The sequence below is a fragment of the Balaenoptera ricei genome, chromosome 5 (assembly GCF_028023285.1).
Source record: "Balaenoptera ricei isolate mBalRic1 chromosome 5, mBalRic1.hap2, whole genome shotgun sequence".
Taxonomy (NCBI): Eukaryota; Metazoa; Chordata; class Mammalia; order Artiodactyla; family Balaenopteridae; genus Balaenoptera; species Balaenoptera ricei.
Window position 1 is genome coordinate 112,784,983 of NC_082643.1, and position 14,110 is coordinate 112,799,092.

Below are 14,110 nucleotides of genomic sequence, written 5' to 3' on the forward strand. Positions count from 1 at the left end.
TAGTGATTTTCCTGACTTTATCATTTTGCACTGATTAGCTGGAATTCTGCAGTACATTCACATAATGGAGTGCTCGATAACTACAAAAAAGAATGTGGAAAATCTCTATATACAGATATAGAGTTATTGCCAGGACTTTTTTTTTTTTAGGTGAAAAAAGGGGTCATATTTAGAGCAGTGTATATATTAGTTTATATTTGTAAATACAGACAATGGAAGATTAAACCAAAAACTAATAAAAATAGTTATTTAGAGGGAGGGATCAAGAGTGAAACAAGATATCTCTGAATTATTGTAAAGTTTTGACATTAGAATTAGGTAAATTTTGTTTACTCAAAAAAGATTATTAAGTGGAAAAAAAGATGAAAAGCAATCCTTAAAAATTAAAATCAAACAAAAACAAGCAGACCAGTTTATCAAGTTGGATACATTCTGATACAGAAAAAAGTATTGTTCTAAGTAATCTTAAAACTCAGTATTTTGTATGTTCTCAATGGGAAATAATCCAAGGACATAAAGAACTACAAAGCAATCTTTAATTTAATAACTTTACATTTGTAATAATATTAGTGTTGTCATTTTGGAACTATTTTAGTATATTGTAGGATAAAACAAATAAGTAAGGCTGTTACCATTAGGAATCAAGATTTTCAGCAGAAGAGAAGAGAGATGCAGGCATAAAATCAAAAAAGTTAAATTAAAACACCATCATCCTAATTTTGAATTGGAAATGTCAATGTGAACTGATTATTCTTTTTCTTCTATTTAAAAATGTATTATGTTTTCTATCTCTACGTATTGTAGAACTCTGGAAGTAACAACAGCACACCATCAGTGAACACCCTTATTATCCAGATTATGGTCTCTAGATACCATCCCTACTTAAAAGGAACCAAGAATCTTTTTTGGATAAATGATTAATTTGAAGTCTGAAGGAAGAATGGTACAAAATGTCATGCCAGAAAGCAAGGAAGCTAACAAAGACAGTGGGTTCATATCAAAAGGACACTGGGGTCAGCTTTAATGGGATCTCACTGGCCAAAGATTGGGTAGTTTGGCCATTAAAGTGAATAGTAACTAATTCGTTAAGTCACTTTGAGTTAATAAAAGGCATGAATTCAGAATAATACTGAAAATATAAAGGGAAGCAAAAAATAAGCAAAGCAGAACTCATTGAACATCATTGTCTTTTCTATGGCATCAACTCATTCTGAAAATTGAAAAAACTTTAAAAACAAGCATTTACCCTGCTTTTCCAGTATGAAAGATATTCAGAGAAACCAAATTCTTGATGTTGAAAAAAGCATTATTTAAATTTTGTTGTGGAGTTTAATCATGCAAATAAGGTTTAAATTTATTCAGCATTTTTGCTTTGAGTTTTTTCAAGAGTGCTTTAAACTGAGCTGTCCTATTAAGTTATTCTACTGTTACAAAGCCAGATTAAAATTTTTTTTTATCTTCTTGCTTTTCTGTATGTTAACATCCTATATATAGGATAAAAAATTTTATTCATGTTTGTTAACATTGTTCTTTTGTTTTGCTTTGAATTGCCTTTTCAGCAGTATCCTGGTATGAACCAGCTGTCCTCCAGTCTGGGAGGATTGAATCTTCAGAGTTCTTCACAACCAGAAAGTTTGAGACCTGTAAACCTTACTCAGGAGAGAAATATTTTACCCATGACTCCTGTTTGGGCTCCTGTACCTAACTTGAATTTAGACCTCAAAAAATTAAACTGTAGCCCAGAGTAAGTATTTAATTTATAATCTGTAGTAAGTAAAACCTTGTCAAAAACATTGTATGACTTTCAAAAATAGTAAAAGTACTAAGGTATTAATTCCTTGATTGGAAGTTTTGTTAATGTGAACTCTTGTAAACTAGTTTATATAGAAATTCTAGATGTAAAATTCAATTTAGGTCATTGGATCCTGTCCCCATCTCTGTCGCCATCCAATCTCATTCCCTATCATCTAATGCTAGGAAAATTTTTTTCTATTTTAGTGAAGGGTTTTAGGAACCCAAATCTAACTATATTTTTTTTTCTTAAATTTCTTTTTCCTCACTTTTCACCAGTAGTAACTTCTGATGTCTTTTAAATAAGGTGAAATCTTTAAAATTTTATGCACTTCAGTCTCTACTTGAAAAGGATACAAACTTCATTTGTGTAATCCCAAGAACAGGTTTAGATAAATAATTTTTCTCTGAATTTTCTTTTCCCACTCAGTGTAGAATGAGAAGACCATTGCCCCCAGGGATATTTATCCAGCCTGAATTTAGATTTGGATTTTCTTTATTGAATATTTCCTCACCTTATGGAGAAATTTAGCTGGCAGCCTCCATCTGGTGGCCACAACCCCCTGGTGTATCGTCTGGGTGGATGAGCTCTGTTACTCACCTCATAGTGCCCCCAAAACCAAAAGTTCTCTGTTATTACCTGCTTTCCTTACTTCTGTCTCCTAAGAATAGGATATTCCTCTGCTCCCAGACACCCTCCTGCTTGTGGAATCTCTCCTCAAAAAGTAAACTGTGGGGCTTCCCTGGTGGCGCAGTGGTTGAGAGTCTGCCTGCTAATGCAGGGGACACAGGTTCGAGCCCTGGTCTGGGAAGATCCCACATGCCGCGGAGCGGCTGGGCCCATGAGCCACAACTGCTGAGCCTGCGCGTCTGGAGCCTGTGCTCCACAACAAGAGAGGCCACGATAGTGAGAGGCCCGTGCACCGCAATGAAGAGTGGCCCCTGCTTGCCACAGCTGGAGGAAGCCCTCGCACAGAAATGAAGACCCAAAACAGCCAAAAATAAATAAATAATAATTTAAAAAAAAAAAAAAAGTAAACTGTGATTCACAGACAACATTCACAAACAACTCGGATTCACAACAACATCACAGACAACATTTCTTCCTTGCATTAGGATTAGTGTTCTTTAGAGGCCATATATATATATATATATATATATTCTTTTTTTAAAGCCAGTAGTTTTCTAGCTTTTAAAAAAACTAAGTTCCTCTTTTTTTCAACCAAAGTCTTATATAGATTTCCAATACAGGAAACAGAAAATGGAGGTGCTTCAAGGGTTCCACCTCTTCTACCACACCCTACCACCAGCCCCCCACCCCCCATCAGTGCCGAAGGCAGTGCCAAGATCATTTCTATAAAAATGTATAATCATTGGTTCTAGATTGAAAGTAGCTGCCTATCCTTCTGAATGTAACTTGCCATCAGGTCGATAAGTATGTGGATTATGGCCTTGTACTATGAATGGTTAGGCATCCCCCAAGTAGGTAAATATAGTCTATGTATATGTGTAAGAGATCACATAGGTAGGGAATGGTGTCTGTGTTTCTACTCAGTTATGTGTTTTCTGTGAAAATATCTCTTATCAAAACAACAAAGCAGAGTAATAGGCTTTAGAGTATAGGCTTTAGAGTTTGACAGACCTAGGTTCATACCATGGTTCCACTGATAAGTAGCTGTGAAACTGCCAGTTACTCAGCTTCTCAAACCTCAGTATTGTCAACTGTAAAACAGGAATAATAATTGTGCCTACATATTAAGATAAATCATTCAATATTTACTGAATGCCTTCTAAATAAAGTGCCAGGCACTGTTTCTAGGTGCTGGGAATGAAGCAGTAAACAAAGTTCTCAATCTCATACAACCAATATCCTATTAGGGAAGATACACTGTGAACAGTCAAACCAATGGGTGTATAATGTAAATGTAATTTCAGAGAATAACTGAAGTAGGGAGTAGTAAGGGTAGAGGGTGACTATTTTTAATTGAAGAGTTGGGATGGGTTTTCTCAAGGAGTTATTAACATTTGAATAGAGATCTGAATGAAATGAGAGAGCAAGATGTGACTCTGGAAAAAGAGTGTACCAAGCTGCATGAACAGCAAATGCAGAAGTCCTGAAGCCAGAACCAACTTGGTGTGTTCAAGGAACGTCAACCAGTGTGGAGTCAACCCGTAACTGGGTATCTCTACATACTGTCAAGCACTCCTTAAAATTCCTGTCACAGTTTCCAGTTCCTATGCTTCTTATCTCTTTGGTTGCTCCTTTATTGATTCTGTGTCTACTGACCTTAAGTTACTTACTCTATGAGAGGAATAGTGCTAGGGTGACACGAGGACAAAATGATCTCTAATCTCAAATGACGAAGATAAAGTACACAACCAACTAAAGCAGATCAGACTAATTGATAACACAGAAGCATAAACAGATCTCAGAGCACAGAGGAAGAAGTCTTTCTTTCTGACTTGTGATCAAGGGTGAGGATGGTTTCACAAGAAGCTATAGCTTTGATGAGACTCATAGAAAGATTAGGAGTTCAGCAGATGAAGAAAGACAGCAAAGCAGGAACAGCGTCATGAAAGCTGAACCTTTTCACTCATGTTTTCTGCTCCCTCCTGTTCAGGCCCTGATAGTCATGATGGAGTTACTGTTTGTTCCTGAATGTGTTGTACTTTCTCACCATGAAAATGTTGAGTCCTTAATTTAGGCCTTTTGACATATAAATTACATATATGCCCGTTTAAAGTAATCAGGACCCTCCTAATTATAGTTATGTAATATAACCAAATGATTTTCATGTATGCCCTTAAATGTTTAGTTATCTACAACTATCTACATCAATATTGTCTTTTATCTCTGATAGCTAACGTAGTCCGTGTTGTTTATATCTTTGCAGTTCATTTCGGTGTACTTTGACAAATATTCCACAGACACAGGCTTTACTGAATAAAGCGAAGCTTCCTTTAGGATTGTTGTTACATCCCTTCAGAGACTTAACGGTAAAGTAACATATTTTAAAATATTAGTGGGTACTGACCTGTGTACTTATGTGCGAGGTATTCAGATTGTATATTTTCTTAGAATTTTTTTCATGTTCTTTCATTTGAAGTTAGAATTAATCATTTCTGTCAATTTCAATACAGCAAACATTTTCTGTCACCTGCTTTGTGACAGGCCCTAAACTAAGCACTGGTAAATACAAAGATAATTAAGTCATTGATGTTGCCCCTAAGAAATTCTTATCTAACGGGACAAAGATATCCCAAATAATTACAGTGCAAATAATTACAGTGCAGGAAAACTAATACATGTAACTAATCAAATTCTATGAAGTACTTAGGTGGTGAATATAGTATTGGAAGGGATTTCCTCTGGGTACAGTAGCAGACTTTACTACAAGTAATGAGATCTGAGCTGGATTTTGAATGGTTAGTAGTTTTAGAAGTTGGAAAGGCCGTAAAGGATAGATAAACTTTAGGAGTTCTTTTTTAAACATAAAGGAAACACCAGCAATGATATGCATTTAGGGAGGAAAACCGTATGATTGTTCCCAACTGTATTAATCAAATAACCTTTGTAATAATAAAGTCTAAATGCCTCAAGTCTATTGAATTAAAACATTACTTTTTAAAGTTTCCACAGTCTGTTTGACTTAACACCTAGCTTGCTGAATTTTTACACATACTTCTGGTATTTCATGCAGATATGTTGAATTTAAATTAAAATTTCTAAACTTCAGAAATAACGTTTATCCAGATACATTCTATTTATACTTTAAGTTGCATTTCTCCCTCACACATTTTTATGACTGTGGTTTTCTACGTTCATTGCTACTGAGTTTCTTTTGCTCTCATTCAACCAAAAAATATTTATTGACTACCTATCGTGCTGGGTGCTGAGGATACAGAGGACATTGATTCCTCGTGGAGCTTTCTTTCCTACTAGGATGTATAGAAAGGAGCAAAGTGAATAGAAAATAAAATAATTATAATATGCAACAAGTACCTTGAATTTATTCATTCAGTAAATACTATTTGATCACCTGTAATAAAATTGCAACCTTTATCTCGAAACCAAGATAGTTAATTTCCCATATACATAGGTGAATTTTTTTTTTTTTTTTTTTTTTTTGGCTGCATTGGGTCTTTGTTGCTACTCGCAGGCTTTCTCTAGTTGCGGCAACCGAGGGCTACTTTTCGTTGCAGTGTGCGAGCTTCTCATTCTTCTCATTGCAGTGGCTTCTCTTGTTACGGAACATGGTCTCTAGGCGCATGGGCTTTAGAGCACAGGCTCAGTAGTTGTGGCGCAGGGACTTAGTTGCTCCGCGGCATGTGGGATCTTCCCGGACCAGGGCTCGAACCCATGTCCTCTGCATTAGCAGGCAGATTCTTAACCACTGCGCCACCGGGGAAGTCCCCGAAAATTTTTGTCTAAATACATATTCCATATGTGATACCTTCTGGAAATATATACACTAAATTGGCAGCAGTGACTTCCTCTGGAATGTAGAATTCTGGATAATTTTTTATTTTCTCTTTCAGTTAAACATATTTCCTGATTTTTTTCACAAATGATATGTAGTTACGTAATAAAAATTATTTTTGTGAAAAAAATTAAGTACAAAAATAAATGTTTATGTATGGATAGGGAGGAAAAAAGTCAGAAGGAAATATACTAAAATGTTATCAGGGGTTAATTCAGGGAGATAGAATAATATGTGTCATATTTTCTAAATTTCTTATATTGAATATAAAGTTCCTTTCCCAAAGTAAGCATAAAGAGATGTATAGTGTTTGAGGCTCATTGTGTTTGGTTCCTCGTGGCCACGGTCCCCAACAGCACTGTGTGGCTGTCTAACAAGCAGGGTCTTGAGAGTGTTACCAGGTGCAGGCAAGCAGCAAAGACAAAGCCATTTTTATATGGTGCATGTTTCTTTCTCACTCTTGTTTCTTGAGTTTAGCTGACAGCTGAGGTTATTCTATTTTCTTGGCCAACCAGGCTTTTCTCGTCTGCCAGTAACTTTCATTACATTTGGTGTGACTTTATTTTAGTGTTATTTCATAGTTTGCGACAGAAGAGGGAGAAACCTTGATAGCTGCTCGTGTTGCTCAGTGCACCACTGGATTTTATTAAAATGCTTCCATTTCAAAACACAAGTGTGGTTTCTGTTCTGTGTATGGAGCAGAGCAGTGTGTGGTCCATTTTCCTCTGGAGTGCTTTTTCTGCTACAACAGCTTTATTTTATTTCCTAGCAATTACCAGTGATAACATCCAATACCATTGTGAGGTGCCGATCTTGTCGAACATATATCAACCCTTTTGTATCCTTCATTGATCAACGTAGATGGAAATGCAATTTGTGCTATAGAGTTAATGATGGTGAGTTTCAGATTCTTAAAATAAGTGTGTTTTATATTATTTTAAACATTTTGACATTTTTGCCGTTATCTGGTCTCTCTCTCCTCATTGCTTTAAAAACTTCCATGCCACTTTTAATGGAGAGAATACAGGCTAGGGACACTTCGTTTTGGCTGGCCAAGGGAATAATTGATAATGAGGAGAGTGACAGGGAGGGGAAAGTAAAAAGAATTCGTAAAACCAGCAGTGAAAGTCGTGCAGATGAGATCATTCAGACTAATTATGCTTGACCCTGACAAGTTAAGGTTGTCTTCTGTTTGTACATTTGGTTCATTCAACTCAGTGTGGATCTCTGCCAGTATGTGTGAACACATGTGTGCATGTGTATCTATTGTCCCCTTTAGTCATTCTTAGGTCCTCTTTGTATAATTGCTTTTGAATCTGTGTTTCTGTCTGATTTCTTTTCCATGTCATGTGATATAAGAAATAGGACACAAGCCTAAGAAGCAAGATTACTTGTATCCTGTTTTTCTCATCTGATTTCAGTAAATAAGTTTTTTTATCCTTCTGATTTATTTTTTTAAAAAGGGCTTAAGGCATTAGTGTTTATCATTAGATCTTCACAGAACTGTTGTTGTAAACCTCATAAATATTGATGATAGAGGAGTTTATTTCTAGGCGTGTATATGTGTTACTAAATTTGTACTGGATTCCTAATCTTATCTAGTTCCTGAAGAATTTATGTATAATCCCCTTACCCGATCTTATGGTGAGCCTCATAAACGGCCAGAAGTTCAGAATTCAACAGTGGAGTTCATTGCTTCTTCAGATTATATGGTAACTATTCAGTGTTAAAATTAGTCGTGGGATGCAGTTGTATTGGTCATTTGTAATTTGCTGTTAAGTGAATTCTTGTCTAAATTTTGAAATTGTCCATAGTATGAATTTTTTGAAATAGTGCTGAAAGTTTATACTTAATAAATAGAAAGCCCTTTGTAAAGATTACTTGATCTCCTAGAAGAATGCAGTTATATCACTAAGAAACATTGGTAATGTTTCATGATGAGCACTAGCATCTACAATTTGTTGTCATTTTGATTTGATTACTTGCATGCAATGAATATAAATATTCTTTTTACCATTTTCCTTAAACAGAAAAACTCGTGTTTTTGCCAAAAACTGCCGTTTTCAGGCTCTTAAAGATATCACCGTCTTACTGGTTCACCCAGTACAAATATCAAGATAAATGGATACTAACTTGAATCTGACTTTTCTCTTTCCACTTCATCATAAAATTCTACCTGTTTTTTAATTATACTGATTCTTCAGATCTCATTCTTCTTTTCCGTTTACAAAAACAAATTCTTGGCCTAAGTTCTGCTCATTTCTTTATTATTTCTACTCATTTAAAATATCTGTATAATAACTTGCATTTCTTCTGTGTACTCACTTCTAATCTTTGTTGTCTGCACAAATGTAAAACGTTGCTAGTGGGAAAAGGTGAATAGGGACAACTAATGTGTATGAAGTTCCTGGTGCTTGGCCCATTTCCTTCTTTATTTTTGTGATTTTTTTATGATCCTTTGTGTCCAATTTCGCATCTGCCCACTGAACTACTATTTTCTCGTCTGTTTCCATATTAACTATATTTTCCATTTTAACTCATTGTCACTTTTACTCTCAACTTCTTCTTCACAACTTGTTATATTCCCAACTCTGTTCTGGCTCCTTAGGAATCAGTCTAATTGAAGTGGTGAAGTAAGAAGTAATCTTTAATTTTTAGCATATGACCTATATGATTCTTGATTGGCATATCTTCTTTTTTTTTTTTTCCGAATACACTCAGTAAATATCCAGTAGTAGTTGTGATATAAAAAGAATAAATTATACCTACTAAATACGTTACATTATTTCTGTTCCTTTCAGCTTCGTCCACCTCAACCAGCAGTTTACTTGTTTGTTTTAGATGTGTCTCATAATGCAGTGGAAGCTGGATATTTGACAATTTTGTGCCAGTCACTGTTAGAAAATCTAGACAAGTAAGAATTTTTGTTACTCATTGTGTGTGTGTGTGTGTGTGTGTGTGTGTGTGTGTGCGTGTATGAAGTGTTTATTAGCAATTTATGGGGTTGGTTTTTATTAAGTTTGATTTCATTGGTTTAATCACTAAAAGAGTACGTCCTGTCTACTTTAGAATAAAGATCCTGCTACTTAGATTATTATGATTTATGACTTGATATCTGATTCTTAAAACCATAAAAGTTTTAATACTTGGTAAGGAATTTAGATCTCATCTAACTATCCCTCTGACTTAGCAGATCTGAACACTGGGACTCAGAAAATTCAACTTAGCCAGGGTATCAAGAGAGAAATGAGAGAAATCTAGCTGTAATTTATGCCTGAGCAAGGAGTTTTTCATAAGATAGTTTCAAATGTGCTAATGAGAGAATGAGCCAAATAAAGGGAAGGAGGGAATTGATTTTGTGCTGAATATTCCAGGAAACCAGAAACTGAAGTGGCACGTTAGTAAGGAGCTTTATGGTGGAAGTGGAAACAGAGTATAGGATCGGGTGCTTGTACTCGGCTTTAATGCCTACCTGTGTGTCTACCAGTATTAGTCATGAAGGAGACCCGTAAATAACTTAAAAAATGAACCTTCCAAATCTCTGGAAAACACAGTTGTTTATACATTTCTTTTTCTACTCCAACACTCATAAGAAATATGACTTAAGATTGTTAGTAAGAGTAGTTTCTTATTGCAGTGATTCTTGAAATGTGTAGAGGTGTAGGGGTGGTTATATATGAATATTTTGTCAGAAGTACTAGGTTATTCCAAAAGGTTCTTCTCCCCCATCTTCCATTTGAGTTTGAGAGTTCTTGCTCTACTGAGTGCTCGCTGTAGCCACCATAATTGCATATCACTGATCTTGGCCTGTGAATAAACTGATAACATTGAGACATTCAAGATTAAAAACATCCATAGACATTAAATGATTCGCTTTTAGATTCTGTTAGTAACTTGGAGTTTTCATATTTTTATCCTTGATTGAAGCATTTGCCCTTTTTTAAGTCTCAAGTGCTTAATTCGGACATAACTTCAGCATTGTGTGGCAGTGGAAGACCCTCTGCAAAGAAATAGTTTTTAAGACTGAAGAGTTAGCTTGCTGGAAAAGTATATGAGAATTATAGCCCTAGAAATAGGAGCCAGTCCAACAAAGATGAGTGACTGCGAATTCAATGGACTATGCAAAGCCAAAAAGATAAAATTGGGAATGAAAAATAGTTTTTAAAATTATCATTTCTTTCTTTAGGCTTCCTGGAGATTCACGAACAAGAATAGGATTCATGACCTTTGATAGCACTATTCATTTCTACAATTTACAAGAAGGATTATCACAGCCTCAGATGTTGATTGTGTCTGATATAGATGGTAAGCAGTGAATAAAATAAAACTTTGTTTATTAATAAAACAGAATTTTGGAATTAAGCCTACTTTATTTTACAGTACATCTTGTTGTAATGCTGTACAGATAATTTGGCCTACTTTGGTATTTGTTTTAAAATAACTGTTTTCCTGGAAAATACCTGATTCTAAGTTTTTTACACCCGTGTGTGTGTACTTATACCTGTGAGCACACACACACATATGATACATACAACGTATATATATATTTAATAAAGCAATATTATGGTACCCGTTATATGTATGGCCTTAGAAAAACTATGATTTTTTAATTCAAAATTCTTTTGGCTTGATTTATCATTTGGTTAAAATATATGTTTTCCCTATAGATGTTTTTCTACCTACACCGGATAGCTTACTTGTGAATCTGTATGAAAGTAAAGAGGTGAGATTGATTTTTTTTCTTAAAGTATTAAAGTATTTCTCTTACTTCAACTGATTACTAAAATGCTGAACATGTGTTTACTTGGTGTATATTAACGTTGCAGTAGACAATGTAGGTAGATATCTGTTGACTACTCACTTTACAGTCCTCCAAAATGTAGTGGCACGTACTATACTCTGGAATGTTTTAAGGAATATTGCTTTGCCTTTTCAGTAATTCAATTTTTAATCTTTGTTTTCCCAGCTTATAAAAGACTTATTGAATGCATTACCAAATATGTTCACCAATACAAGAGAAACACACAGTGCCCTGGGTCCTGCGCTCCAGGCTGCCTTTAAATTAATGTCTCCAACAGGTGGCCGTGTGTCTGTATTTCAGACACAGTTACCTTCCTTGGGGGCAGGACTTCTGCAGTCCAGAGAAGATCCTAATCAGAGATCAAGCACAAAGGTATTTTATATTAGTTTCTCTGTCATATTTAAGATTGTGTCTTCTACCTCTATAGACTGTGTAATTATTTGTTTGTTATTCTATTTTTCTACTTCATTGATAGTAAAAAAAAAAAAAAAGAAAACTGGTAAGAGAGTTTAATTCAATTATTGTTTTGTTTTTGTGTTGCAGTGTGTTCTTTTTATTACTTTGTTTACAAGTCATAGAAATTTAGAAATTATCTACTCTAACCCTTTTATTTTACAAATGAGGAAACAGATTAAATGGTCTTGCCAAAAGTTATTAAGTATTTAATGGTAAATATGTGACTTGATTTTCTGACTCCACTGCTCTTTTCTATTTCACAAGTGATAATACTTACTAAATCTGAGATATTATAACTTAACATGCACATACTAATAAACTTTTTTATTATAAAGGTAATATAAATCATTGTATAAAACTTGGAAAGTGGAAACAAATATAAATCAGTTATCTCACTGTCAAGATAATAGCATTTAGTTATACAAATACAGATAAGCATAACTGGGTATCATACATTATTCTATATTTTTTAAATGACTTTTTTCATTGAAGAGTACATAGTGAGCATTTTCTGAGGTCCCTAAAAATTCTCCTTAAAAAAATGTTTTTTAGTAAATTTGAAAAACTTGATTTAATTAATTGCCTGCTAGCTGTTGAATAGCTGTTGCCAGTGTTTTCACTATTAAAAAAAAAAAGAATATGAGGCTGAATATTACTAGGGTTTTACATGAAGATTTGGTCAGGGTATTTTAATCCCTATTTCAAATAATAAATGAACTGGGACAATCATTTTTGTTCTGTACATAAGTTTTTTCTGACCTCAACTTATATATTGTATGAAAATGCCATTACAACTAGTTATGAGTATGAATTAAACACGTTTAATAGTGTTATAAATCTTTAGCCACGTATTCGTTTTTTCCGTAAGATAAATTCCTAGAAGTGAAATTATTGGATCAATGAGTATAAACTGTATATAAATTATTATTGTATTCTACTTACTGAGGGTTTTATCAACCTGTACTCTTAAGGACTCATCTTCTAGCCACCATTAAGTATTGTTGCTTTTTTATTCTTTACCAATTTGCTAAAGAAGAATAGCACTATATTGTAATCCATTACAAAATACTGAGGTGTTTTGAACAGAGGAAAGTGTTTACTGATTCTTTGATACAGTTTTAGGGTTTTTTTTTCTCATTTAACTTCCAGAAATGTTCTCTATCTTCCTGGGACTCAAAAGCTTAAGTATCTCTTCCGTTTTAAACTCTGATATAATAGTCATACACTATAGTTAAGAAGATTGAAACATTTTGTTGTGCAATGTAGCATAGTAATTAAGAACTTGGAGACCGGCTCTTGCATTCTTAACTCTTCTCCAGTGCCACCTCCTCAGCTCAAGTGTCCTCATACCAACAAGAAAAACTTTCCTTAATCTGTTATTCTCTCATGTTGTTATGTAAGAGTGTATGTACAGTAATGGGTAACAGCACTCACTCTGGAGCCGGACTTCTTGGGTTTATTATATTCCAGCATCTACCACTGAATGACAATGTAATTGGTCGAGTTACATAATCATTTTTTTGGCCTCAATTCTCTCATCTGTAAAATGTTGGTAACTCTATGAGATATATGTTATTATGAGGGTTAAATAATTTATATAAAACATCTGTGCTGGCCCATAAGTGCTTTATAAATGTTAGCGATTGTTATTATTCTCATAGGAAATTTGTGCCAACTACCTAGACATTTTAAAAAACTCCTTAGTTTGATAGGGGGACAGAGGATATCCTCTTTCTTATTTTAACAGACAGAAATATGTGCATAATTCAAGGTTTCTAGCTCTTACTTTATGACCTGTTGACTTAGGTTGTACAGCATCTTGGCCCTGCAACTGATTTTTATAAGAAACTTGCTTTAGATTGCTCAGGGCAGCAGACTGCAGTGGATCTGTTCCTTTTAAGTTCACAGTACTCTGATCTCGCTTCTCTAGGTAAGGAGATATCATTGTGTTTATCTGTTTACATAAACATTTTTAGCATATAATGAAATCTAAACTCTTTACCAAGAGTTCTCAATAGTTTGGGGAGAAAGATGTGAATTAGATAATGTCTGTGAAAATTACCCGTAAACTTTAAAGCACTATACACATATAAAATGCTATTATGGGTTGTTGTTTTTTTCAAATACAATTCCTTTACCATTCTGCTCAACAGTAAATTTATTGTATGTTTTACAGATGTTTGTGTTTCTCAGATATATATATTATCCCCATTTTGGCCACTTTAGTTTTCTTTCACTACGAGTTAGATTTCTTCATAATACAGAATGTGCACTGCTATTGGACAAGTAGAATATTATTGTTTCTGTAGCTAATACTTTTTATATTTCTCTCTAAAGCTTGCATGTCCAAGTATTCTGCAGGGTGCATCTATTATTACCCATCTTTCCACTATACTCACAATCCTTCACAAGCAGAAAAGTTACAAAAAGATCTGAAACGATATCTCACAAGAAAAATTGGATTTGAAGCTGTTATGAGAATAAGGTGTACTAAAGGTATGAAATTATATAAATTATACTTTATATTACATACTTTTGTCAAAATTAATAAGCATTCATATATTGATGACCTTTGACTACC

General features: G+C 34.3%; 1 protein-coding gene across 5 annotated transcripts in view; it reads left to right on the forward strand.

Annotated features, from left to right (window-relative positions):
• The window catches only part of SEC24B (SEC24 homolog B, COPII coat complex component), a 93,565-nt gene that overhangs the window by 63,893 nt on the left and 15,562 nt on the right, over positions 1-14,110 (forward strand). For 2 of the 5 annotated variants that reach the window (XM_059923408.1, XM_059923411.1), the window contains 10 exons: positions 1,560-1,744; positions 4,686-4,788; positions 7,042-7,168; positions 7,875-7,984; positions 9,074-9,186; positions 10,459-10,577; positions 10,940-10,995; positions 11,239-11,445; positions 13,336-13,459; positions 13,867-14,025. In XM_059923408.1, the coding sequence (XP_059779391.1) occupies positions 1,560-1,744; positions 4,686-4,788; positions 7,042-7,168; positions 7,875-7,984; positions 9,074-9,186; positions 10,459-10,577; positions 10,940-10,995; positions 11,239-11,445; positions 13,336-13,459; positions 13,867-14,025 (1,303 nt within the window). The remainder of the gene's footprint in view (positions 1-1,559; positions 1,745-4,685; positions 4,789-7,041; positions 7,169-7,874; positions 7,985-9,073; positions 9,187-10,458; positions 10,578-10,939; positions 10,996-11,238; positions 11,446-13,335; positions 13,460-13,866; positions 14,026-14,110) is intronic. The other 3 variants (XM_059923409.1, XM_059923412.1, XM_059923413.1) reach the window with 2 other exon arrangements.